At 43.3% G+C, this 27,208-nt stretch overlaps 1 protein-coding gene across 9 annotated transcripts in view; it reads left to right on the top strand.

Moving 5' to 3' along the window:
• The window catches only part of SPATA7 (spermatogenesis associated 7), a 61,473-nt gene extending 36,139 nt beyond the window's left edge, over positions 1-25,334 (top strand). For 8 of the 9 annotated variants that reach the window (XM_082233193.1, XM_082233192.1, XM_082233196.1 and 5 more), the window contains 7 exons: positions 8,044-8,519; positions 11,258-11,324; positions 12,774-12,838; positions 15,362-15,415; positions 22,123-22,200; positions 23,539-23,596; positions 24,777-25,334. In XM_082233193.1, coding sequence (XP_082089319.1) covers positions 8,044-8,519; positions 11,258-11,324; positions 12,774-12,838; positions 15,362-15,415; positions 22,123-22,200; positions 23,539-23,596; positions 24,777-25,256 — 1,278 coding nt within the window. In that variant the 3' untranslated portion in view covers positions 25,257-25,334. The remainder of the gene's footprint in view (positions 1-8,043; positions 8,520-11,257; positions 11,325-12,773; positions 12,839-15,361; positions 15,416-22,122; positions 22,201-23,538; positions 23,597-24,776) is intronic. The other variant, XM_082233195.1, reaches the window with a different exon arrangement.
• The last annotated feature ends 1,874 nt before the right edge of the window (positions 25,335-27,208 follow it).

Raw genomic sequence — 27,208 nt, 5'->3', positions numbered from 1 at the left:
TTCTGCTCACCTGTTTTATCTTTAAATTCCATTAATTTAACTGGGATCTGCTTCGATTGCTATAAGAGATTACATATTTGATGACATTCATCTTCTAAATCAGGCTGTTCATAATTTCTCAGCTATTGGGGGTCAGGAAAGTAAATTACAATGAATCTTAATATTCAGACAACAGAATGAAAAGTCATTAAATAATTACACTATATGAATCTGTACTGTCTAAGCACTTTGTGGTATTATGAGCAGTCAGTGATGGATGAATAGAAATTTCTGAGGTTTTACTCCATCTAAGTATAATAAATACACTTTCCTGGATAACCAACAAAATCAATGTCCAAACAAATTAGCCCATCTTAGCATTGATTATCCACCTGACTTTCTGTTCTATTCTGCTTCTTTTTAAGTGGTATTCATTTGCATTCTCTTCTCATTAATAGTGATGAGCGCTGGCATCTAATCTTCCATGCATCAGCGAGTTTGCATTTATTAGCTTTAGCATTAGTATTTAGTGTTGCAGTTGCATCTACCTGCTGCAGACATAAGGCTACATGTGATCCCAGTTTTTCCATTCAGAATCCCTGCACTCAGAGAGATCACCAGCCGCCATAGGCGCCGACTCCATGGGGCTTGAGGGGGCTTGAGCCCCCTCAAAATTTTTTTTGGGGGGGCTCAGCCCCCCCAATAATCTCGGGCGCCCTTGCCGCCGTCCCCCGCCTCCTCCCCACCTGCTCTCTCCCCAGCCAGCCAGCCAGCCAGCCGCGCGCCCTAGGCAAGAACAGGGGAATCCCCGGGGGCGGGGGCTTCTGCCTCTAGCCCCAGGTTTCCCGCATATCAGCTGTTCCGGAGCTGATTAATAGGCAGCAGCACGCTCTCCCCTATTCGCTCGCGAGGGGGCGGCGCCACTTTATTTGCATATTCATGAGCTTATTTGCATATTCATGAGCTCATTTACATTTCACGAGCTTTCCCGGGCCCCCCCAATATTTTTTATAAGTCCGCGTCCCTGCCAGCCGCTTTTTGCACTAGTTGCCCATGTGAAAGAGTAAATGAAGCATCTTATAAACTGGATAGGCACATTGCTCGATTGTTATTTAAGATATCCTAATATGATATAGTAGAATTGTCTGGCCTGTGTGAAAAATTGTTCATGTAAACGGAAAGCCTCATCTATAACTAGTTTTGTTGTCCAATAAAATTGAATAAACAAACCTTAGAGCTTGAAATGCCCCTAGGAATGCTGAATCTATGCCAGATCTGGGATTTAAAATACATCTGCTCTGTTCTGATGTAACACTAAACTATGGTTTACCACAGGGATGGGGAACCTGTGATCCTCCAGGGGTTTTTGGACTACATTTCCCATCAGCCTTGACCATTGGCTTTTTTGGTTGGGACTGGTGAGAGTTGGAGTTGAAGAATATCTAGGCAGCGATAGGTTCCCTATCCCTGGTTTAGCATTATGAGAATCAGCTTTGGAGAACTAAATGTCCCGTCTCCTATCTCCTTCTCCTATCTCCTAGGGCAAAGCTGCAAGGAAGAGGTCAGAAGAATTTGCTTCTGTTTTTGATTGAGCACAAGTTAGCATGTTTTCCCAACCCTAAACTGTGGAGTAAGAATTTAGGGTTCGAACAACATGCTAAACTGCAGTTACTTTAAAACAGAAGGAAAAATAGCTTAACATGACATCAGAACCCTAAACTGTGATTAGTCTTAACTATAATTATAAAACTATAATTACAAAATTACAAAAAAACCCTATAATTACAAAACTATGGTTTGAATTTGGTTTTTCTGCTAACCAAAGTTAAGATTAACCACAGTTTCTGTAGGTTAAGGCAGCATGGCAAACTATGGTTTGGAATACAGAAGTGAAAACTTCCAATTTCCTTGTGTCCAAGGAGAAGGGAACACAGAAGCTTGGGGGCTCCTGCAGTGCATACTCAGAACGTTGTTGTACAGTGGTACCTCAGGTTAAGAACTTAATCCGTTCTGGAAGTCCGTTCTTAACCTGAAACTGTTCTTAACCTGAGGTACCACTTTAGTTAATGGGGCCTCCCGTTGCCGCCGCGTGATTTCTGTTCTCATCCTGAGGTAAAGTTCTTAACCCGAGGTACTATTTCTGGGTGGAGTCTGTAACCTGAAGCGTCTGTAACCCGAGGTACCACTGTATAGTTTAGCATTAAGTCTGATTCAGCCCAATGTTTTGAGTCAAAATACTATGTTACAAACTGGCAAGTGGTGTGTAGCATACACTTTGAGCTATCCCCAAATCAGTCTCTTTACCTCTTCCCGTGTAATGCAGAAATTCTGAAAAAAATGACAGCCGTGTCCTTGACGTGTTGCAATTCATCAGGTTGAGCAAGTGTTACAAAGTTCTCCTGTTCAATAAAACATATCCTATTTGTGCAGATCGCAGTATTTTTTAAGACTGGGTCTGGGTGGCTGGGCAAAGAGGCAAAACTAGGACGCTTTGTGGTTTGTTTTGTGCTGTCAGGGTTATTCAATAGCGCTTCTACCACTCAGTGGGATCTGTGTGAAAGATATATATGTTTTGCTGAAGGTTAGCTGTATCTTTCTTCTGGTTTCATGCTTCAGTATGGAATCGAAGCCATGGGAAGAGTCCCCTAGGAACAGGATGTGTCTGTCGCCTGTTCAGATTCATGGTTTTCTGTAAATCTTGAATGACTTTCTGCAGTTCAAAGTCAGACAAAGCCTTCAGGAGTGCTGACTTCCTAGTTTTGTCTGCAACCCAACTTTTCTAATTCCTTCTCATTGTACAGGGCTCTGTTCTGCAGGTGTATTTGTGGAAATCGACCCACTGAAGGTCAGAAGGCAGCTAAGGAGCACTTCATAATTCTTTCACTTGGAAATACTTTCTTTTGTTCTTGCCCCATTGTTGCGTTTTTGATGCCTCATATATTTGTTATTTGAGTGGTGACTGATCTGTTGCAGGGGTTCCCAAACTGTGGTCCATGGATCATCAGTGGCCCATGGGCTTCATTCAGGTGTTCCTCAGTGGCAGGTCTATGAATGGTGGGCAGAGTGCATTAATTGTTCTTGTTGATTTTTAATTGTATTTTTATTCCTTCTTTTGTATTTCTACGTTTGTTTTATTATTTAGTATCATGTTTTATATTGCATTCTATGGAATTCAAATTGCAGTACAAGAAAAAAATCAAAAGCTAAGAAAATACAATTAGAAATTCTACAGCATCTAGCAGAGACCCACCAAGTGTCCCTATTCTCCAGGGACAGTCCCAGATTTACAGAAGCCATCCTGGTTTCTGATTTGATCCCACAATGTCCCGCGTTTCCTTAGGACGTCCCTATTTTCATCAGATAAATCTTTGGAACATACGTTTGGTTCTGCACAGCACATTGTATTCTGCTTTGACAGGCGGAAGAGAAAATCAGTAAGGGGTTCACTAAGACCCTCAGCAATTTTCAAGTGATCCATGGGTACAAAATTTTGGGAACTCCCGATCTTTTGGATTTTATCAAATTTTTGTTGTATAGTTTATTGTATTAATAATATTTAGCACATCAAAATAACACAAGAAGGACAAGATCTCCTATGCCTCTAAAAACAATCTGTTTTTAATAGCCATACTGAACAGGCCAATCCCTACTGTGGAATGGCTCATTTTAAAGTTCTTGGTCAGAGTACACAGCCAAGAGTGTGTTAGATTTTGTTGGAGTGGGGATGATTGATCTCATTTTCAAAATCTTTGAAAATCTTTCTTTCAACCTGAGACCTCGGATATAGGAAGATATAAAACAGTAGCAGGATGGTTATCACTGGTGTTTGAATGTAACTAAGAGACTCTGTGATAAAAAAGAGAGATTTTGCATGTTCTTTTGTAATTCAAGAAAACCTTTAGTCAAAATTATTTCCAAAACCAAACAACACCCGGTAATTCCTTTGGTGTGGGGTGGCGTGGAGAGGAATATAGCTTGTTATCACATAATATCAAAACTGAGATGATAACCACAAAGTCTCAGTTGTGTAATTTATGCTCTGTTTGTTGGCATGAGGTGACAGAAACAAGAATAGAGCAATTGTTGGTCTTATCAGCTGTCCACAGCTGGCCAAAAGCTTCTCCTCTAAAAATGCACATCTATCTATACTGAGCTTTTATTTGGCTCTGAGCATTCTCAAACATGTGGCTCATTCTGTTTCATACTTCAAGGCAATTGTTCTTCTTTTTTGCTATCATTCACATTATTATTCCTTAGTCTGGTCCATTATCTAGAGTTTCCAGCATTACAAGACTGTCTGCATCTCTCTCCCCTTCCCAAAATAATGAGGCTCCCGTTGCTCTGTCCCAGCTCCTGCCAACCTAGCAGTTCAAAAGCACACCAATGCAAGTAGATAAATAGGTACCACTGCAATGGGAAGGTAAACAGCGTTTCTGTGCACTCTGGTTTCCATCATGGTGTTCTGTTGCATGCTGGCCACATGACATGGAAAGCTGTCTGTGGACAAACGCCAGCTCCCTTGGAATGAAAGCAAGATGAGCACCTTTGACGGGACTTAACCATCCGGGGTCCTTCACCTTAGATTTGTATTGCTATCTTTTAATGAGTTATTTCCACATTCTACTTGTCTTCTCCTACTTTTATGTCTTCCCTGCATTCCTCTTTTTTCAAGCCAATTAAAAAAAGTGTCATATCAGAGGGAAATGCGATCATATTCAGACCAAGCAAACCACTACCCTTAAGAGACAGTGAAAAATAAATCACAGCTTTCAAAGGCACTGCAAAGTAGCTTTCTCAGATGAAGCTAGCTAGAAGTTCCAGTACACTAGAAAACTGCAGCATCTGCATTTTGATGATGTGTCTTTCAGGCTATCTTTGTATCTCACTAAATAAAAAACAGCTGAAGACCAGAAGCAGGAATAAATGGAGTTGAAAGAAGACACTAAAGAGGACACATAGTAATGGGGCCTGGATTCTTGGTACCCTATTATGAAGTGATAGGAAGTGGTCTAATTTGGAATCCAGTTCCGAATACCACCTTCAGCATCCGTCTGTTCTTTCTTTTAAAAAGGGGGATCAATGAGTACAGTTTTGGTTTAAGACAAAGATGTGTCCTAGGTTAGCTCTCACAACTTCCCTAGATTTCCTTTAGGGCTTGGTCTCACCATGGCAAATCCCCATTGCCACCAGCATTTTATCTAGTTACTGTAAACCTGCCCATGCACTGAGGTCATCAAATGAGGCACTGCTCTGGAAGCCCCATCCTTGGGAATAAGGAACAGTGATGCCTCTGCTGTGATACCCCAAATCTGCAGTGCCCTCCCTCCCTCCCCAGACACCATTTGCCTGTCCTTACTCTGTCATATTTTAGCCACCATGACAAACTTTGTTTTTCCAACCTTGGAGCAGTGTGTAACTTCAGGTTGTTGCTAGTTGTGTTGCTGGCTTTCGTTGCCGTTGGATTTTTAGCTGGTTTTTATGTTAATCGTTTTCATTTCATTTGCATTCTTTTCCAGACTGTTTGTAAGTCACCTTAGAAGTTACGTGTAGAAAGGCCAAGCGAAATCCATAAACAAACAAATAATAGTTGGTTTCCCTGCCAACAAACGGCACTGATGCCAATTGTGAGTGGGTAAACATTCGGGAGATGGGAAACACATTGCGGGGATACTAATTCCTGTGGGAAGGGAAGCTGCAAGAGAAGGTTTCTTCACAGTTTAAAAAAAATTCTGAACAGGTGTCCCAGAAAGTGCTGTTTTGGTTCTGTCAGGGAACTGCCATCAGAGGCACGGGAGAAGGAGAGAGTCTCTGATTCTGCAGGGGAAGGTCCCAGCGCTAGAGGGAGACTCAGCTGGGAAGAAAGGGAAGAGAATGAGTGTAACACCAGGGATCCAGGAGAGCAACGGGACAGGGAGGTGCAGGGGCTCCAGGACTCTTCGTTGGAAGTTAGTGAGGAGAGCCCAAGCACCCCGCTGCCCACCCCCACCCTGCGCAGGAGACTCCCGCGCAGTGAGAGGCGGAGACGATTGGGCGGCAAACAACTCTTATGTTGGCAACGCTTTAAGAAATGCCCACAGACAGATTCTACGAGTGACTAAGGGCAGCCACGCTGAGATGGGCTGTGCAGTCCGGAGGGTTTAACCAGGCAATCTAATGCTCAAACGGAGCAGGATTACGCACGAGTAACTCCCAACCATTATAGGTTCCTTTTGCTGACCACGAAAAGGAGGTGCCGCCACAGCCCCAAAGGCTCGGCCCAAGCACGGAGCTCGCCTCTCCGTGGCTCTGGAGGGTGGCAGTCACGTGGCCTTGGTGAGGGAGCCTGTTGTGGATGTGCTGGGTTGCACTCCCTCAGAATTTTGCACCCGGGCCATCCCTACCCACCCACGCTACAGCACTCCACAAGGCACTGGTGTGCTTTCCACCTAAGAGTCCTTAATAAGAAGTGGGCACATAGGACACAAGACTTCCAACTAATAGGAGTCATGATGAATCTATGAAGAAAGATGAAAGGAAGCAGGTAGCATGCCTGGTGTTTTCTTTGAAGCATTTAGTTTTCAGATGCCTTAAATCTACAATGTGATTTATTTAGGTATTTAATATGCACTTCATTGATAATATTAGTATGTGTGGCAGTAGTGCATGTGCTGCATTTTGTTTTTTAATGTTCCGTTTCAGTACTAACTGGTTTGCTCACTCGCTCTCAAAAAAAATGCTATCTGGCCTTGGGGCCTAGTGCTTTCAAGAACCTGGTCCTCCTAATTTTGCTGCTATTGGAGCTTCTTCTTTAGCAGTATCACAGCCCCAGAAATCTAAAGGGATGATATTAAGTTGCAAGTTCTTTTGTTTATTGTTCAGTTTAATAACCTGCCTGTTCATGTACCATCTCTCAAGGTGGCTAACAAAGAATAAATACATAGTGAACAATAAAAGTGTGAAAAAATCATATAAATAATAGAATTGTAGAGTTGGAAGAGGGACGCGGGTGGTGCTGTGGGTTAAACCACAGAGCCTAGGACTTTCCAATCAGAAGGTTGGCCGTTGGAATCCCTGCGACAGGGTGAGCTCCCATTGCTCGGTCCCTGCTCCTGCCAACCTAGCAGTACAAAAGCATGTCAAAGTGCAAGTATGATCAATAGGTACCGCTCCAGCGGGAAGGTAAACAGTGTTTCTGTGCGCTGCTCTGGTTCGCCAGAAGCGGCTTAGTCATGCTGGTCACATGACCCGGAAGCTGTACGCCGGCTCCCTCGGCCAGTAAAGCGAGATGAGCGCCGCAACCCCAGAGTCGGCCACGACTGGACCTAATGGTCAGGGGTCCCTTTACCTTTTAGAGTTGGAAGGGACCCTCAGGGTCAAGTAGTCAAACCCCCTACAATGCAGGAATCTCAAGTAAAGATAGCTGTCAAACTCTGTTTAAAAATGTCCAAGGAAGGAGACAATGAAGGAGAATTTACCACTTTCCAAGGGAGTCCATTCTACTGTCTGAAAGTACTTCCTGATGTTGAGTCGGAATCTCCTTTTTTGTAACTCGAATCTATTGGTTCAGATCCTAGCCTCTGCCGGAGCTGGAGAAAACAAGCTTGCTCCATCTTCCACATGACAGCCATTTAGATATTTGAAGATGGCTATCATATCTGCTTCCAGTCTCCTCGTTTCCAGGCTAAACACACCCAACTCCGTCAAACTCTTCCTCGTAAGGCTTGGTTTCCAGACCCTTTATTATTTTGACTGCCCTCCTCTGCACACATTAAAGCTGGGATAATAATAATAATAATAATAATAAATTTTATTTATATCCCGCCCTCCCCAGCCAAAGCCGGGCTCAGGGCGGCTAACAACAATCAAATAATCAGTCAAATAATCACACAATCTAAAATATTTCATTATAAAATTAATTAAATCAAATTGATGGCAACCAATTATGCAGAATTATGTGCAGGTTGCCAGAGGAGGGAGTCAGGCTGCGCCCTGACCAAAGGCCTGGCGGAACAACTCTGTACTTTTTAATGAAATAAAGCAGAAGGAGCCTTACTCTCTGTGTATGTATTTTTTAATCCCTGCTAGGATACCTTGGAAGCAGAAGACAACGTTGGGCTACCCTCGTGTACACCTAGTGAACAGAGGTGTGTGTTGGGCCCCCAGGCAACTCCAGAGAGGCAAAACACAGCCCTTCCGAATGCCGCAAATCCTGCCAGGAAAGATGCTCCGAAAGCCTCCAACATCTCAGACCCAACCTCATGTGTCAATACATCGAGTCTCCAGAGGTTGCACTCCAAAATTTCATCCAACTCTTCTTCCGACAGCACTACAAACAAGCATCCTCACAAGGCCCCGAACCCTGAACCCAAAGTGTGCAGCGGGGATCTCCTTGACAAGCACTCTGAACGTTTCACCAATGGTCGGCAGCCATTCACTCCACGCACTTTGAAATCGGATGCTAAGTCCTTCCTTTCGCAGTACCGTTATTATAAGCCAGCAAGACCGAAAATAAGCAATTTCACCAAGCAGGTGGAAGCAGAAACTCAGACCGACATAAGCAGGTGAAAAAACCTTCGTAAGCAGTCTGTGCTCAGTCATGCCGCAAACTTTCTTATAATGAACGCTGCATCTAGCTACCAGTTCGTGTCTAATCTCAGCTATGGAAAGCTATACATGTCATGTGGCAGTGGACCTGCATGCTTCCCTGCCACCCACGACTTAATATTTGCAGCCAGTGTACCGGATGCAAACTTCCCCATCCCTTTCCTCTGTCCACATACACCTCCATACCCTAGAGCAGCCTTTCTCAACCTGTGGGTCCCCAGATGTTGTTGAACTATGACTCCCATCACCCCCAGCTAGCAAGACCAGAGCTCAGGGATGATGGGAGTTGTAGTCCAACAACATCTGGGGACCCACAGGTTGAGAACCGCTGCCCTAGAGGGTTCCCCCAACCCTCTAGAGCAGATTTGGGGAGGGTGCCGGGCATGCACAAAGACTGGAGGGAGGATTTCCATTGCAATAGTAGCCTTAATCATAACTAATTTGTCCCATTAACTTCAATAGGTCCTAAATTCAACTAACTGATTTAATGTATTTATTGAAATTTATTTTCGGCCCACTTTTCATCCACTGATGCTTAGACAAAACGTAGGCTGATGCCAGGAGAGATGCTGCTTCAAATACTCATGTTCCAACCCATTTAGGGCTTCATTGTTAAGCTATGAATTGGACTCAGAAGCAAACAGGAAGTTAGTCTGGCTCTAAGCCATGGAATTCAATATTAATGTTCCAAAGCTCTGAATATTGAAATGTATTCACATTGTGATATATGAACTACACAAGTTTTAGAAGACATCTGAAGGCAGCCCTGTATCAGGAAGTTTTTAATGTTTGGGCTTTTTTATACTTTTATATGTGTTGAAAGCTGCTCAGAGTGGCTGTGGTTTAAATAATTATTATTATGCTCCTGCCAACCTAGCAGTTCAAAAGCATGCAGTGCAAGTAGATAAATAGGTACTGCTCCAGCAGGAACGTAAATTGTGCTGCTCTGGTTTGCCAGAAGTGGCTTAGTCATACTGGCCACATGACCCGGAAGCTGTATGCCGGCTCCCTTGGCCAGTAAAGCAAGATAAGCGCCGCAACCACAGAGTCGTCTGCGACTGGATAGGGGTCCTTTTACCATTACCTTTATTATTATTGAAAATGAGAAAAGAGATGTTGCCATATGCAGTGTCTGATCATGTCAACAGATAAGTTGGTTAGACTAAAACTAGGATACTGTGACCTGCCCAAGGTCACTTTGTCACTTAACAGTTGAACTCAATTCTCTAAAGATTCAAGGCCAACATCCTAACTTGAGAACCACTGTTACTTACTGTATTTTTTGCTCTATAAGACTCACTTTTTCCCTCCTAAAAAGTAAGGGGAAATGTGTGTGCGTCTTATGGAGCGAATGCAGACTGCACAGCTATCCCAGAAGCTAAAACAGCAAGAGGGATCGCTGCTTTCGCTGCACAGCGATCCCTCTTGTTGTTCTGGCTTCTGAGATTCAGAATATTTTTTTTCTTGTTTTCCTCCTCCAAAATCTAGGTGTGTCTTATGGTCTGGTTCATCTTATAGAGCGAAAAATACGGTACATTGGTATACAACCTAATGTCATTGATTGAAACCACAACAATTCCCTTGGATTTACACTGATAAAAGCAAGGTAAAAGGGGACGCAGGTGGCGCTGTGGGTTAAACCACAGAGCCTAGGACTTGCCGATCAGAAGGTCGTCGGTTCGAATCCCCGCGACGGGGTGCGCTCCCATTGCTTGGTCCCTGTTCCTGCAGTTCGAAAGCACGTCAAAATGCAAGTAGATAAATAGCTACCACTCCGGCGGGAAGGTAAACGGTGTTTCCGTGCGCTGCTGTGGTTCACCAGAAGTGGCTTAGTCATGCTGGCCACATGACCCAGAAGCTGTACGCCGGCTCCCTCGGCCAGTAAAGCGAGATGAGCGTCGCAACCCCAGAGTTGGCCATGACTGGACCTAATGGTCAGGGGTCCCTTTACCTTTACCTAAGCAAGGTAAAAAAACCTGAAGTTTCGGTCCTCAATCCCTTTCTTAGATTTGGCATTGTGGGTACGATAAGTGTATTGGACAATGATCAAATTATTTGGTATGCATGTGTTTTCTTCTGCTGTGAGGTGTTATATACATTCATGGAGTTGTTTCAATCAATAATAAATTCACTAAGCTCTGCTACTGCATATTCTCCATGTAATTTTAATTCTTTAATTTCCCCCCAAAATAATGGAAGATAAGCAGCAACAGTGTTGTAGGAAATATATCCAATTATTGAGAAATATGTGTGATACATGGTGAACACCCTCTTCGCCAAAGCACACATTCTCCCAATCTAATATTGTCAAATCTTCCCGTTCTGAGGGGTTGCTGAATGCTGTCAGGACCATGAATATCTATTGTGTAGCTTGTTATTCATAGGACTGAGGATGTGCCCTAGCTGAGCAACGGTAGCTGTTAATATCATCTGGCTTCCTCATCTATGTTGCAATTGCCTTCAATACCAAAATGCAGTGATAACTAAGCAGATGGATTTGCACTTTTCACCCATCAGTGCCTTCATCGCTCAAGCAAGAGCATAGCTGAGATTGTCCCAGGTATCTAAAAGCATTACAATTTCCATTAGGTTTTTGTTTGTTTGTTGAAAGTTGGATGTTCTGACATACAGAAGAAGAAAAAACCAGTGTACTGTTTATCAAGATCTGCCTAATATATCATATTACATTTTGCAGTTTTCAAGTGGCGTCTGAAGGGTCAGAAAAAAGTAATATGGCTGACTTTCAGAAGATGATAAAGGAGGTAATTCAAGTGATATATTTAAATGTATTTCAGTCAACAAGCCATTTTACATCTTAACCTTCCAAGTGGTAATAACGTTTAAATGGATCACTATTTAGACCCTTGGTGTTAAGCATCCATGACAGGTGGCCATCCAGCCTCTGCTTTTAAATTTCCCGGAAGGAAAGCCCCCCACCTTCTCAGAGAGTCTGTCCCACTGCCAAACAGCTCTTACTGCCTGATGTTTAATCAGAATCTGCTTTCATTTAACTTGAATCTATTGGTTCAGGTCCTATCCTCTGGAGCAGGAGAAAACAAGCTTGCTCCATCTTCCATGGAGCTGTTTACAAGCACAATTCAAAGTGTTGGTGCTGACTTTTAAAGCCCTAAATGGCCTCGGCCCTATATACATGAAGGAACGTCTCCACCTCCATCGCCCAGCTCCAAGAGCCTTCTGGCGGTTCCCTCACTGCAGAGGGCCTTCTTGGTAGTGCCCTGTGGAACGCCCTCACAGCAGATGTCAAGGAAATAAACAACTACCTGACTTTTAGAAGGCATCTGAAGGCAGCCCTGTTTAGGGAAGTTTCTAATGTTTGATTGTGTTTTTAATGTTCTGTTGGGAGCTGCCCAGAGTGGCTGGGCAGGGTATAAATACAGATAGGTAGCCGTGTTGGTCTGCCATAGTCAAAATAAAAAAATTCCTTCCTGTAGCACCTTAAAGACCAACTAAGTTAGTTCTTGGTATGAGCTTTTGTGTGCATGCACACTTCTTCAGATACACAGATATCTGTGTATCTGAAGAAGTGTGCATGCACACGAAAGCTTATACCAAGAACTAACTTAGTTGGTCTTTAAGGTGCTACAGGAAGGAATTTTTTTTATTTAGGGTATAAATAATAAATGATGATGGTGAAGATGATGATGACAGCCCTTGAGATGTTTGCAGATGGCCATCATATTTTGTGAGAGTAGCTTGTGGTCCTGGGGGGTTGAAAAGGAATAGGTTGCTGCACAACTGCATAGAATCATAGAATTGTACAGTTGGAAGGGATGCTGAGAGTTATCTTGGTCCAAGCCCCTGGACTAGTTGAGGAATCTCAACTAAAATATGAAACACTGCCAGGCCTCGTGTTCTCATAATAAGCTGTCTGGGTTATTCAGCTCACTATTGTGTACACTGTCTGGCAGCGGCTTGCCGTGGTTTCAGACGGGAGTCCTTCCCTAGCTCTTCCTGGAAATGCCAGAGATTGAACCTGGAGTTTCTGCTTGCAAATGTTCTACTGCTGAGGTATGGCCCTTTCCCATACCTGAAAAGTCCAGACACATTGTGTTGTTCCTGGTATGGTGGCAGAGCACATGCACGTTGAGGAGGGGACAGGTTCGGTTCCACATGTTAACAGACTACAGTTCCTTCCTCTCACTTTTCATTTCTTTTGCACCAATAACACAGATGCTTTCTCTGGGTTGTAGGTGGAAGACACTGCAGATGATAAGGCTGATGAAATGAAGTCTTTCCCCCAGTTCTGCTCACCAAGGTATATGTCATTTGGGGGTGGGTGGCAATATTCATACTCAACTCTGCTTGTTTGCCGTTCTGCTGATGCTGGGCTTATGACCATGCAGAAAAGGCGCCTTTTTGAGATTAAGGCTATTATATATGCTTTCTATATTTACATATTCCTTCAAACAAAAATTCATCAGCAAAACTAGTAAGAGGGAAAGTGTGTTTGAAAGGAGGGGGCAATTTTGTTAACAGCAAGAGCATCTCTCTCTCTACCAATAAATGGCGAGAATGCGATAAAACAAAATGGTTGTTGGAAGTAACTCTGGCCCAGGGTGGTACACCAGGAAATATTTCGGGCAAGTTGTTGGTAACAAAAGATGGAAAGGAGGTTCAAGTTCATTTGGATGTGGCCCAAATACTTGTTGCCTTCATGGTTAATAAAAAGTATAATAACAAACAAGACCAGGCTAAGGGGTGGGAGTAGAAGGGCTATGAATATTAATACATATGAAGAAATTTAAATGGGGCTTGTGTGTCAAATAATCTTCATTTAGTCATGTTAAAAAGTGAGCATGTGAAGTAGCTGCTAGACTAACATCCCCTCTCAGGATCTGATTCTCGTATCACCAGACAGAGTCAGGGTTAAGGGCCTAGTGAGGAAACACCTGACCTGCCAGATTAGCCAGACCTTGTACACCTCTGCCTCTTGAGTGCTTTGAGGCAAATTTTGTCCTGTTCTTATGCTCCAGCACCAATATGGCTGCGACATCAGATATACCATTTAAAAACTCCAAATTCCTTCTTCAAAGAAAGTCGCAGTTCTTTTCACTGGCTTTTCCCATAGCTGAGATACCTTTTTGTCCTGCCCCTCCCCAACACACAAACATACACCCCACTAAACTGAGCTGCACAAGGATTCACACTTGTGCAATGCAGCTTCCCCCCCCCAATCTGTTCTAGGGGTTCCCCCAGCTCTCCAAAGCAAATGTATAGAGGGTGCAGGGCACACGTGGAAGGAGAGAAGGGAAAGACAAATTCATGCACTGATGTGACAGTTTAGTTGGATACCACTCATTGGGCTGTATCCAGCTAAGTTCTACTCAAGTGTAGACCCTTTGGAATTGATGGATGTAAGTTAGTTGTGTCCATTCATTTTAATGGATCTGCTTCTGTATGAGTAACATTGAATACAACCCAATCAACAAAGCTGCCCTACTAATGCAAGCATAATTCCCGCCCCCCACATTCCCCCAAATCTACTCCAGAAGTTTGGAGGAGCCTCCATGACTGATTTTGGGGAGAATTGAAGTTCTTTTCCACAAATAGAAGACAGCATCGTTAGATGCAGCTCGGTTGTGTTTTGTTTTGATTTTCCTGATAAACCTCTTGAGTTTACAGCCAAACTCAAGCCCACTCATATTCTTGATGACTCACCTGTGCTGAGCCACAGAGGTCCCCCAAATAAAAAGGTGCAGCAGGTATTTGTGCATTCTGTGCACTCTCCGTCTGCATCGAGGACAAAAGCACTGAAATAAAATAGATTTAGTGGGTGGCATATTCGGCAACATGAGAGCTCTATGATAGGCATGCTGTAAAATCACTGAATCAAAGACCTACTTAAGGAGCATTTCCCTTTAGGAAACGAGATATTGTAAATTCAGAAGCTTATAAAAGTCAATGTACTTTTCTTGAGCTGAAAAGCAGCATTGTCAGAAGTGATTTTTCAAACTACCTTTTGTTGTGATCATGAAGGCATTAGTATGTAGAACACACCAACAGGGCCATTCATTGGATAAATTCCTCACGCTAAAAAAATTTCATTCTAAATAGCATGCAGGTCACGTACTTGAGGCCCATCAGAAGTGGCAGTCCTTGGCTTATAAGAGATCCCTGGGCATCTTCCTTAAAAGATGGTTTTATGTGAAGGTCATTTCAGAAAGAGTTGCCAGAATTTGATGAATGCAAGAGAATGAAGCCAGTCTCTAGAATATTGCTTAACCTTATTTTCACCACGTGTATGTTACATTTTGAAACCAGGTTAATGTTGATACCCCTCTTCACAAGGAATCCTGGGAAATGTAGTTACGTTAGGAGAGCTAGGAATCACTAACAAATTTCTCATCATCCTTCCCAAGCCGTAAATACCCAAGATTACCGTATTTTTTGCACCATAACACTCACTTTTTTCCTCCTAGAAAGTAAGGGGAAATTTCTGTGCGTGTTATGGAGGGAATGCCTACGGGTGGCATGCCTACGGATTTTCCTCCTCTAAAAACTACGTGCGTGTTATGGTCGGGTGCGTGTTATAGAGCGAAAAATACGGTATTTAGTGAGGCAATAACAGCTAGAGAGAAACCCTTTAAATGTGTTCCTCTCCACATGTGGACTAAACACATGGTATTCAGCCCACCATCTGACAATAGGAGCCTCCCCCTCCACATTTAGTCTATTCATTGAGGTATATATGAGCATAAATGCATGACGGCTTTGTGGTAGTGCGTTGCCTTCAGTGTCTGACTTGTGCTGCCCTCTCTCCCAACCGCTTGTGGCTCAGGGTGACGTCACCGTCTTCTGTGCAGTCCCCAACGATGAAAAGAATCCAAGCTGAGTAAGTGCCGTTTTCATTTCAGCATTGCGAAAATTCTGAACGTTCAGAATTGTTAATAATAAAGCTGAACCAATAATGAGGGAGCACCTTCTGTGCTGATCCCTTTACGCCAAGGAAGAGGAGTCTGTGGCCTGCCAGCTGCAATAGGACTCCAGATCCCATCGGCCCAATGGCGGCAAAAGCCTCTCATTGGCAAATCATTCCTTTGTTCCAGGCGCTCTTTCCTATTTCTCCTCTTCTGCCCTCTGCCTTTGATGCCTGAATGAGGCACATAGTGACAGGAGAGAACCAATTGTAACCAGATCAGCACATGATGCTTCCTTATCTGGTTGGTTGGTTTAAACAGTGTCTACCACTGCTATGGGACGCGGGTGGTGCTGTGGGATAACCACAGAGCCTAGGACTTGCTGAACAGAAGGTCAGTGGTTCAAATCCCTGCGATGGGGTGAGCTCCAGTTGCTTGGTCCCAGCTCCTGCCCACCTAGCAGTTCGAAAGCACATCAAAGTGCAAGTAGATAAATAGGTACTGCTCTGGCAGGAAGGTAAACGGCGTTTCCATGCGCTGCTCTGGTTCGCCAGAAGTGGCTTAGTCATGCTGGCCACATGACCCAGAAGCTGTATGCTGGCTCCCTCGGCCAATAAAGCGAGATGAGCGCCACAACCCTAGAGTCGGTCACAACTGGACCTAATGGTCAGGGGTCCCTTTACCTTTACCACTTGCTATGAATAAAAATTAAAAGAAACCCTGTCCTCCTTATTCCCTCCCATGCTTTTTAGGAGCAAAGATGCATCACACACAGTGAGAAAAACCCCCGTAAGTGTGGAAAGCGCTCCTGTGGGGACGGCAGACCCCCAATACATCCGAGCATCGCCCGGTAGGCATGTCTCTGGAATGGCATGTCCCTTCACTCCAGAGTGCCCATCTGTGACACTTCTCTTATGAAGCGTGCACAGAAGTCTTCTGGCATCACTCAGCAAGAAGATAGAGACACCCGTAGATCTAAACTACATTTTATTCACAGTATATACAGAGAATCCATAATCCCGTCTGTGTTCTCCAAACTCTGGCAGAAAACAGAAAGCATACAGCAAAAGCGAAAGTACAGTCCAATAACATTCTCAGACGGAAGAGATAAGACAGTCTTCTGTTCCCACGCTCTTCTCAGACATCTCATGTGATTTATACTAATCACACTAACCAGCATCGGTTACGTAAAATCCTAACAGTAAGATGCCGTTTTAGGTAATCGATGCTGCGTAAGCAAGGGCAGCATTAAGTGACTTAAACAAACAGTTGTCATACCCATAGTATACATCTGTTGTACCAGTTCCACCTTTGGAACTCCCTTCAATTGGACTGACCAGTTCACACCTCTGATTACCTTTCTTCCATGGGATTAGAGCTCTAGCTTTTCCTTGGTCTGAGGAAACGGTGTTGACTCTTGCAACCTTCAGACGTGGTTTCTTGCCCTTTGAGAACAAACCCTGTACTCCGTTCAAGATCTCAGGTTCTGTAACCTGGTCTGAAATGCAAGCCACAGCTATATTTCCAACAGCTGTGTTGGCAAATTCCTGAGCATACCTGTTGGGTGGTTTACCCTTCGTAGCTCTATCTGATCAGGGGCAGGTCTTTCTTACTGACCATCTCCTCTTTGGGAGAAAGACTTACAGTAAACTGTGGCTTCTCTTCTTCCAGTTCAGACTCTAACGATGGTCTGGACAGTATACGTGTACTTCTAGCAATAACTGTGTCACCTGTATCAGAACTCTCAGTGGTGCTTTCACTGTCACTATCAATACCAATGTCAACTCTACATCTGAAGTGGCAAAAATGGGATAACTGTGGAGAATATCTTTCTCTTTTCTAGCAGTGTGTTCTACTTCCCTATTGAGAATCACTGTATCAGTGTCAGGCAATAAAACTCTGTATTGTCCTTTCTCATAACCTATAAAATTGCCATGTGTACCACGTGTACTCTGCGGGGTCTCCACCCATATGTCAGACCCAAATACTCTAAGGTGTTTGACAAAAGGTTCTCTCTGGAACAGTTTCTCATAGGGCGTACCTTTTACATCTTTGGAATATTTTCTATTCCAAGTATAAACATTCAGCAATTCAGCCCAAAACTCTTGTGGCAAACGTGCCCTTAGCAGTTGTGCTTTCATGCCCTTTTGTAACTCTATGTTCACCTTCACACACACATCATTGTTCCGTGAAGACTCCTGGATGGCAATCTTGTTCACCTAGGAAATGTTCTAATACCTGTGAAACAAAAACCTACTTTTCACCAGTGAAAACACATTCAATTTTCGCATCATGAACAAATTGCACCCTATCACAAAATTCTCTGAACTTTGTTAAAGCCTGACGTTGTTTTTCTAGCATATAGATCCATGAATACTGAGAAAAACAATCAACCGTAATCAGGTAATACTTGGCTTTGCCTCTAGAAGGTGATAGAGGACCAATCACGTCAGCATACACTCACTGGAAAGCTCTCGTGGCTACCTTACCAGACTTCTTGCCTTTTGGCTTTGTACCTGTAACACAAAATGCATCATCACATTTCTTACAGTCATTACTGTCAAAAGAAAGTAAATAAAGTACATCTTCTTGGTAGGCATACAGGAGATCTCTTCCATCTCTGGCGATCACTCCTCTCTCCCTGTTGAAAGAAACACTAAAGCCTTGCTCAGTAAGTTGATACACACTCAACAAATTGTAAGACAGTCCTGGAACATAATGGACATTGTTAATCGTGGTTTGGATGCTCTCCAAATACACTGTTCCAATCCCTGTAGCTCTCAAAGATTGACCGTCCACTTGCTTGACGGTATTCCGCAGCTCCTTGAAGGTTGTGAACAAACCTTTCTTCCCCGACATGTGGATTGTGGTTCCTGCGTCCACTACATAGGCATTGTGGTGTAACCAAAAGCAAGTGCTTGTGTAGGACGGGGCTTAGCACGCTCTCTGCCACTGGCCCCTCCCATTCCAGAGCTCCTGGTCGCTTCTTTGGGCTTTTGGCCCTTCCTGCAATTGCGTTGAAGGTGTCCGATGGCCCCACACTTGTAACACCGTGTGGCCTTAAGAGCAACCGCTCCCTCCTCCCTTTGAGCAACCAGAGGGGGGGCTTTCGAAGCTCCATTCTCCCCCTCACTTGCCACAAATGCTGCTTGTCTGTCAGCCTCTGACAGCAGCATAGAACAAGTCCTCGTCACGGTGAGGTCTGCAGCTGGCAGAGCTACAAGCTGTGACACAACAGTTGCGTACCTCCCATCTAGGCTGTGGATAATCAAGAGACAGAAAACAGGTTCCGAAAGATCAATGTTCCTCTGCATCAGCTGACCACGCAGATACTTCAACTGCGTGAGATGCTTTTGGAGGCAATCTCCAGCTTTCAACTTCAAATTAAAAAGCCGTTGGAAAAGCAAGTAAGCACTCCCTGCTTTGAGATGAACATCTCGTAAAGCCTGCCACATCTCTTGTGCGGTGGCTAAATCCCGGATATGAATCAACTGATCATCAGACACAGACAAGGTGATCAGTGCTTTCGCCTGCGTGTTCTGGTCACGCCATACTCTATCCGGCTGCAGTGGGATCGGGTCTTCAATCACACGGAACAGCCGCTGCCTTACAAGAACGGCCTCCATTTTCTGTGACCACGCAGCATAATTGTCGTCCGATAATGGCGGACACGACCGCAATCCGACTCCTTGCTTGGAATCCATTTTGGCCTTTTACTTGCAGCCAAAAGGTCCCACAACAATTTCTGCAGCAGCAAACAGTCTCCAGCAAGATCGGGCAAACTCCCGGCAATTAAGGCTTGCTTATCTCTCCGAGGTTTATTGCCCTCTTAAATCAAAGGGTACTCACACAGTCTGACAGCACACAGCCAACTTCACTCTTCTCCTGCAGGAACGAAGCCTCGACACTATAGGCACCCCCGGAACGAAGACTCGCCGTCGTTACTCCAGAGTAGCAGAGGGCACTGGATCATCAAACCATCCTCTTTGTGGAAAACGCTCCTGGGGGGATTGCAGACCCCCAGTACCTCCGAGTGTCTCCTGGTAGGCACGTCTCTGGAATGTCCCTTCACTCCAGAGTGCCCATCTGCAACACTTCTCTTATGAAAAGTCTTCAGCAAGAAGATAGAGGCATCCGTAGATCCAAACTACGTTCTATTCACAATATATACAGAGAATCCATAATCCCGTCTGTGTTCTCCAAACTCTGGCAGAAAACAGAAAGCATACAGCAAAAGCGAAAGTATAGTCCAATAACACTCTCAGACGGAAGAGATAAGACAGTCTTCCGTTCCCACGCTCTTCTCAGACATCTCATGTGATTTATACTAATCACACTAGCCAGCATCGGTTACGTAAAATCCTAACAGTGAGATGCCGTGCGAGATGGTGGGGAAAATACTCAGAGACTTGAATCTAAGCTCTGTACACATGAGGGGAAAGGAGTGGGAGTGAACATGCAGCTGTGCATTCCAGCACTTTGTTGCATGAGAAAACTGTGTACTTTTAACACAGGCTCACACACCTCCCTTTCTTTGAGAAATAAGAACAACGAGCATCACAGCATAATTAGGCATTGGTGTGGATCACCCAGCTCACACAGCATCATCTGCTTCATGGTGGAGATGCGATGGTATGCCCACTCCTTCACCATAAAGAAAGGCATGCCACCACAGGATAAAGCAGCTTTCTCCAACCTAGGGTCCCCAGATGTCGGACTACAACTCCCATCATCCCATGCTCATTGGGCTAGGGATAATGGGGTTTGTAGTCCAGCTGAATCTGGGAACCCAAGATGGAAAAACTGTCTGATTCTTTCCCTGCCCAAACAAAGCTTTGGGCCGAGCCAGGGAAATGGTGTTAAGAAGTCTCCCCTATCCCAGCTTTGCCACTGATTTCGGGGAGGCTGTTTGCATTCTCTTTCTGTCTTTCAAAGACATCTGGGCTGCAAGACACAATATTGAAAGGCGTTCTAGTATTCCTTGGAAGGCACTGCAGGAATGTAGTATTATAAGCATCAACGTGGGGTCTGATCAGAATGCCAAGTAGCTGGAAACTTTCCAACCTCTATAGGATTTACGGCGGGTGCAAAGGAGCCTGTGCCAGAGCCATTCAAGGTGTTCACGATTCTCAGCACCCTTCACTCAGGCAGCAACTCCTTTACAGATGCCATTTCTGTTTATGGAAGGAAATTTAGCAGCCCCTATCAACAGATTTGCATACTGATGGTTGATTACTTCTATTAAGTGTTTGCGTCTCCCCGACGTTCGTTTGCATCTGTTTGCTTACTATTTAGACATCTGAGCAATTAAATTACATTCCTGTGACTTGAAATGTTTTGTCTTGTTTTATTAAACACGTTTGTAAAAGGATGGGGGGGAGATATAATAACATTATAAGAGTAGACTGTGTGGGAACAAGGAAGGGAACAGCCTTGTGGTTACCTGCTTCTAATGTGTGGGGAATTGCAGAAGTTAAAGCATTCCCATTTGCCAGTAGGTTAATCTGTTAACTCCTGAGTACAGAAGGTTTAGAAGAGTGGATCCTGTTGTGATCTAATCTGTTAGGAGGCCGGGTTAAGAACGAAGGCAGGTGCCTGATAACAGAAATCTGGCCCAATTAAGCATACACATTTTTGTTGATTAATTGATTCACATTTGTGTATGGGGCGGAATGTTCTGAAGCCACAAAAAGAATTCAAATATGAAAGCAAATAAAATAAAAAGAACATTCCTTGTTTTTAGGTGAAGAGAGTGTGTCTTAGAATAGGCGCCATCTCAGAATAGGCGTTCCCTCTTGCGTGAAGGGAAAAACAGAACACCTCTTTTACAATACAGCTTGCCATCTTTAGCGTGTGTTTTTTTTTACAGTTTAGTTCTTTTATTAAAGAGCTTCTTAAAAAAATCTGCTGCCCAATTAATTGGTGCATCTTTAGTCATTCAAGAAGTTCATTAATCTAACCCATTTACAGCACACTTCTACTCATGTCTGACAAGGCCTGTTGAATTAAATGAGACCTACTCCCAGGTAAAGTGGATTAGGATTGCAGCCCATTATGGAATCAGAGGGTGGTATTCAACTGATGTAGAGCAGACCCACTGAAATTAACGGGCCCAATTTAGTCATGTTCATTAATTTCATTCCCTAAAACTTGGTTGAGTATTACCCATCTAACTCCAGCAGCTTATCAAGTTCAAATTACTCATTTTAACCTTGATAGTTTTATATGGCTGCATTTTCAAACTACATGCAGGTAATTTGTTAGGCAAGTGTTCACATAACAATTCCACAATTTCCATTGATTCCCATAGGAACATTTCTAATCCATGATTTCTCCAATCTCTCTCTCTCTCTCTCTCCCTCCCTCTCTCTCCCCCCCCCCCAAAGTTTCTTTCTGAAATGGCTGCAGCCAACCAGCAAAGAGATAAAGGGGAAACTGATTTACCTGCTCTCCCCTGCTCTCTGATTTGTCTGATACAGCTGTTTGGATATCTGATTCCTTGCAGGGTTTATAGGGAGGTTTGGGCATAGTTTTTACATAGTGAGCAGGCAGGACCTGCATGTATTGGACGTCCTTTGCTTCTAATGATCTCCAGCCTAAATTTATCGATTGCTATATTTACATCTATATAATCTACTGCTTCCGAGAGAGATACATATCAGCTTTCTTTTTTCCTCTGCAGAGAAGAAGAACTTCTGTATTTAAATTTCATCCAGGACATAACAGATGAGATTCTTAAGCTCGGATTGTTTTCCAACAGGTTTGGATATATTTGAGGTTATTTTATTTTTTTGAAAAAAATATATAAAGTTTTTTCGTGATACTGTGAAAAGTATTATATAAGTGATTGGGAGCTGAAGTGAAGAGGTCTGGTCAGGCATCTAACAGACAAGAGGAAACCAAAAACAGTTCGATAAGAAGGATCCAGCAAAACTGCCTATGCTCTTCTCAAGGATCCTGCATCCCTCTGGGCAGCAGAAGGAACCGGGAATCACCAATAATTGTTTGCCGCCTGCTTTTCAGTCATTTAAGCCTCCACTGGATCAAAGAGTGTTGTATAATAATAATAATAATAATAATAATAATAATAATAATAATAATAATAATAATAATAATAATTTATTATTTATACCCTGCCCATCTGGCTGAGTTTCCCCAGCCACTCTGGGTGGCTCCCAATCAAATGTTAAAAACAGTACAGCATTAAATATTAAAAAATTCCCTGAACAGGGCTGCCTTCAGATGTCTTTTAAAGGTAGGATAGCTGCTTATTTCCTTCACATCTGAAGGGAGGGTGTTCCACAGGGTGGGCGCCACTACCGAGAAGGCCCTCTGCCTGGTTCCATGTAACTTTGCTTCTCGCAATGAGGGAACCGCCAGAAGGCCCTTGGCACTGGACCTCAGTGTCCGGGCTGAACGATGGGAGTGGAGACGCTCCTTCAGGCAAAGGGAAATAATTGGACATGGCCCTTTTCTCTCTCTTTTTAGCCTTTTATATCCTGTCCTTCCTTCAAAAGGAGCCCTGGGCAGTAAACATATCTGCAGTAAAAATACAGTTAAAAAAATAAAATACAAACCTATTCAAACATTCAAAGGGTGTTAAAAACATCTAAAAGCAGTTAAGGACAATTAAGCATGTAAGAAGTCATGTATCTGAATAACCAGCCCCCAAAACAGAAGCATTTTAAGCAGGCGTCAGAAAGAATACATGGCACATGCCTAATGTCAATAGCCAGGGAGTTCCAAAGGGCATTTTCTTGCCACCCTAAGGCCAGACTCCTGATGAATGCAGTATGGAAACTGCAGGGCGCTTGTAGAAGTGCTAGTTCTGCAGGTGCAAGTGACCAAGTCAATTACTGACTTTGTTAATAACTTTTTAAACTTTTGCTTAATGGCGTTTTATTTTATTGAGAAATATTCCTGGCAAAGAATAAATCAGAGAATCTTAGCTGCTGCTGCTGCTTCTTTTGCTTCTGTCTAGAAAACACTTTTAAGTGTTGGTGTTTAGACAACTTTAGTAATTTTTAAAAATTGTTTCCTTCTGAAAAATGACCAGCAGCTTCATTGCAAAATGTTTCTTCTTTTTTTTAAAAAAAAGGGCTCTGGAAAGGTTATTTGAGCGTCACATAGAACAAAATAAGAACCACCTGGATGAGGTATGTCCTGTGTATACAAGGCCATTTGATAAGGCCACATAAGATTAACGCAAATGCTGTTGTTTTCCTGTTCCCTGAGTACACCCACTTTGCTCTTCCCTGGGAATGAGCAGGCAAACAAATCACAAAGAGCACGATGACCCAGCCTGAGATTATTTTGCCCTAACAAACCTTTATCGCTAAGTCAGCAACAAACCGTGGCTTAAGGCTGGATGGCAATTGTGGCTTATTATGCCGAAAAAAACAGGTTAGGTTTGTAGTTTATTTACCCACTTGAGCAAAGCAGATGCACATGGAGCATTTGTGAACAAGCATGACTTACTAACTAAACCATAGTTTTTGGCTTTGCATTAAATGCATAGACAGCTACTGACTGATTTAAGCACTTGGCTCGGTGAATCTGTTTTTTTCTTCTGTACAGTAGAAAATACACACACACACACACGTGTACGTAGAGAGTTCCTTATTTCATATACATGTTATATAGACCCATTTAAGAATTTGTACTGAACTGTTCATTCTTGGATGCGTTATCTTCTTCTTTCTTTGGCGATCACTCGTAGCCGAGTAAGATTGTCTTCCATAAACACGGTTTTAACAGTGAGTCCGTAAGTGACTGTGGAGGCCAATTCTGGATCCACACATCCTTCCACAGTGGGGACATAGATTTCCAGGGAGGAGTTGATCACGGTGAGGGTTTGCCAAACATGCCTTCCTCTTAGCACGTTTCTCCCTTTCGTCCTGAGTCATCAAAGCTCATGACACCTTTGGTAAAGGCTGTTCTCCAACTGGAGCACTCGCAGGCCAGTGTTTCCCAGTTGCCAGTGTTTATACTACATTTTTTTTAGATTTGAGAGAGTCTTTGAAACTCTTTTGTTGACCACCAGTATTATGCTTACCATTTTTAAGTTTGGAATAAAGTAGTTGCTTTGGAAGATGATAATCGCACTTTGAAGCGAATGCATTATAACCGGGAATAAGCAGGTTTTTAAAATATATATTTCAGTTTCAATTACCTAGAAAAGCCTGGGTTCAAAATGACCTATTTGATTATCTTTCTGATAGTTAAAAACAAAACCACCGTACCATATATTATATATATATATATATATATTTAAAAATAAATAAATCTAAAATTGTTTTTCCGAACTCTTGTATTATTTCCTCCTTGAAATCTTAGACCAAAATGCGCCACCTGCTGGAGATTCTGAAAGTAGACTTGGGCTGCAGCAAAGAGGAAAAGCCGGTGGGAGGCTTGGACATGTTTGGTCTGCGCAGGCCTGAGACAGCTGAGCACCGCCAACATCGCAGCAAAGCTCAAAGACAAAACAAGCCAGCAAAATGCGAGGTGCTGTTAAAAGCGGGGGATTTAAGTGGAAACGATCCCTCTGTATCTCCCGTACACAGCGATGACTCTGAGAAGGTGGAGGGCAAGGCTGGCTTCTCCCCAAATCTGAGCGAACCAGTGAGCGTGGGGCTGGATCCTTCCTCCTTTGTGGTCAGCAATGAAATTGCAGATACCTCGTGCACGTTGCCGCCGGCGCTCAGCTCAACCACCTGCGACGCTGACTTTGAAACGAGCGACTCTTTGAGGGAAGTCGACGAGCTCAAAGAAAGCTTTGCAGAATCCCTCCCCATCTCCACCGACAATGCACAATAGAACTAGCAGCAAAGCACCAAGCCAGCCAGCGGTGCAGATATCTGAACTTTGCAAACTAAATAAAGCAATAGCAAATGACCCCCCCCCCTTAAAAACCTTCTCTTTTGGATGCACTCGTAAAAAAAGGGCCCGAGTATTTTACGAATCAGGCTGTAGCGAACTGAGTCCTCTCACACACACACGGTAGTGGGCAGCTGACATGTAATGTAACACAATGAGATTATCTGCTGAAAACTCTTGAATGTAGAACTTTTCTATGTATTTTAAAGGCAGGTGTGATTTATTTATAAGATTTATTTATAATAAATGAATATAACATTTGCAACGGTAAAATACAGTCATTGAATTGATGTACCTACGCTATGTAGCCATTTGTTTTAACACATATGCCCTGGCTCAGTGATTTCTTACGGCTGTATGAATTCCAGTGCAGTTTTCTGAACCAGGGTTGTCGCGTTTATTTCGGTGGCTGCAATGCAATGCCCAAACAGATGTGTGGTACCGTCAGCTCTGAAAGCACGAATCAGCTGATTGTAGGGGCTGTGTCCCAGCACTCCACCTGACAGCAGGTGATCACGATGACAAGTGTTGCCCATTTTTTGGTGGGACCAATCCTTTCAGGCAGCAGCAGGACAGCTCACTGCTGCACATGTAACAAGGGCATAAACAATTCTGCTAATGCGGATATAAGGCACAAGGAGAAGGGGACGACAGAGGACGAGATGGTTGGACAGCATGAGTTTGACCAAGCTGCGGGAGGCAGTGGAAGACAGAAGTGCCTGGTGTGCTCTGGTCCATGGGGTCACGAAGAGTCGGACACGACTAAACAACAATGTGGATATGTGCAGTATGCTTCCAGATTGATCCCTGCTCCAATCAACCCAGGGTCTGATAAATATTTCCTACAGCAGAAATTTTCATACCTATTCCAGCTCTGACATGAGGCTGCCACTAAGAGCTTTGTAGTCACAGAACATGTGGGGCATTCGTAGCATTGAGAGGATAAGGGGGTAATGGGGCTAATTTTGCTAGGCCTTCTCATCTCTATCCAGAGCCGCAAATAAGCATGCACAACTAGTTGACGGAACCTAGTGCTGGATCAAGGCCATCAAGAGAAAGTCAAGAGGGTGGGGATCTTCAGTTCCTGCATACAATTCTGATTCCTTTTTCTTCTGATGCATGCAAAGTCGTAATAGAGATAAGGGGGAAATTAGCCATTTCATTAGTCTCCAAATGAAAGAGTTTGGTGGTGTTTGTTCAGCTTGCATTTATATGTATCCCTCACAGTACCCTTCCCATTCTTATTCTAAAGGATTAAAAATTGTTTGTTATCTGTGTCTTAGTTGCTTAGGCAGTATCACTTTTCATACAGCCCCCCCCCCAAAAAAAAAAATTGGTCCCAGTTTTTTTAAAAATAAATTTTATTATAGTTTGTAAAGAGAAATACAAAACTTAATATCAAATACCACTTTTATTCAACGTTAATCTGGATAAGATAAAAACATAAAGAGAAGAAGAGAGAGAGGTGGAAAAGAGCTTAAAAGAGAATGATTATAGTTCTGAAACTAAAGAACTTCCAATTCTTTATCTGTCCGCTATATATATAACCAATAACCACTTCATCCACCCCAGTATAACACCCAATAAAACCACTTTGGCCCTAGTTTTTTTTAGGTTTGGTTTACATACAGCTGTGTTCCATTTTCTGTGTTTGCCTTTATTAGTACTTTGTCATTTGTGTTCATAAATACTTCTGCGTCCAGTGGAGACTGGACTACATAGGTGGGGATGTGAGTATGAGTGCAGATTCCCTCCTTTCCATTCTAAAATAGTCCTTCATTTATTAGTCAGTGTATGACTAAAGGAAGTCAAACATAGATTTCATTAAATAGAATTAAACGAAACAGAATCATTAAAATGTGGTATTTTGGGCTGCATCAGATCATTTAGAA

The sequence above is a fragment of the Podarcis vaucheri genome, assembly GCF_965113315.1.
Source record: "Podarcis vaucheri genome assembly, chromosome: 1".
Classification (NCBI taxonomy): Eukaryota; Metazoa; Chordata; class Lepidosauria; order Squamata; family Lacertidae; genus Podarcis; species Podarcis vaucheri.
This window is presented reverse-complemented; position numbering and strand designations above follow the sequence as displayed.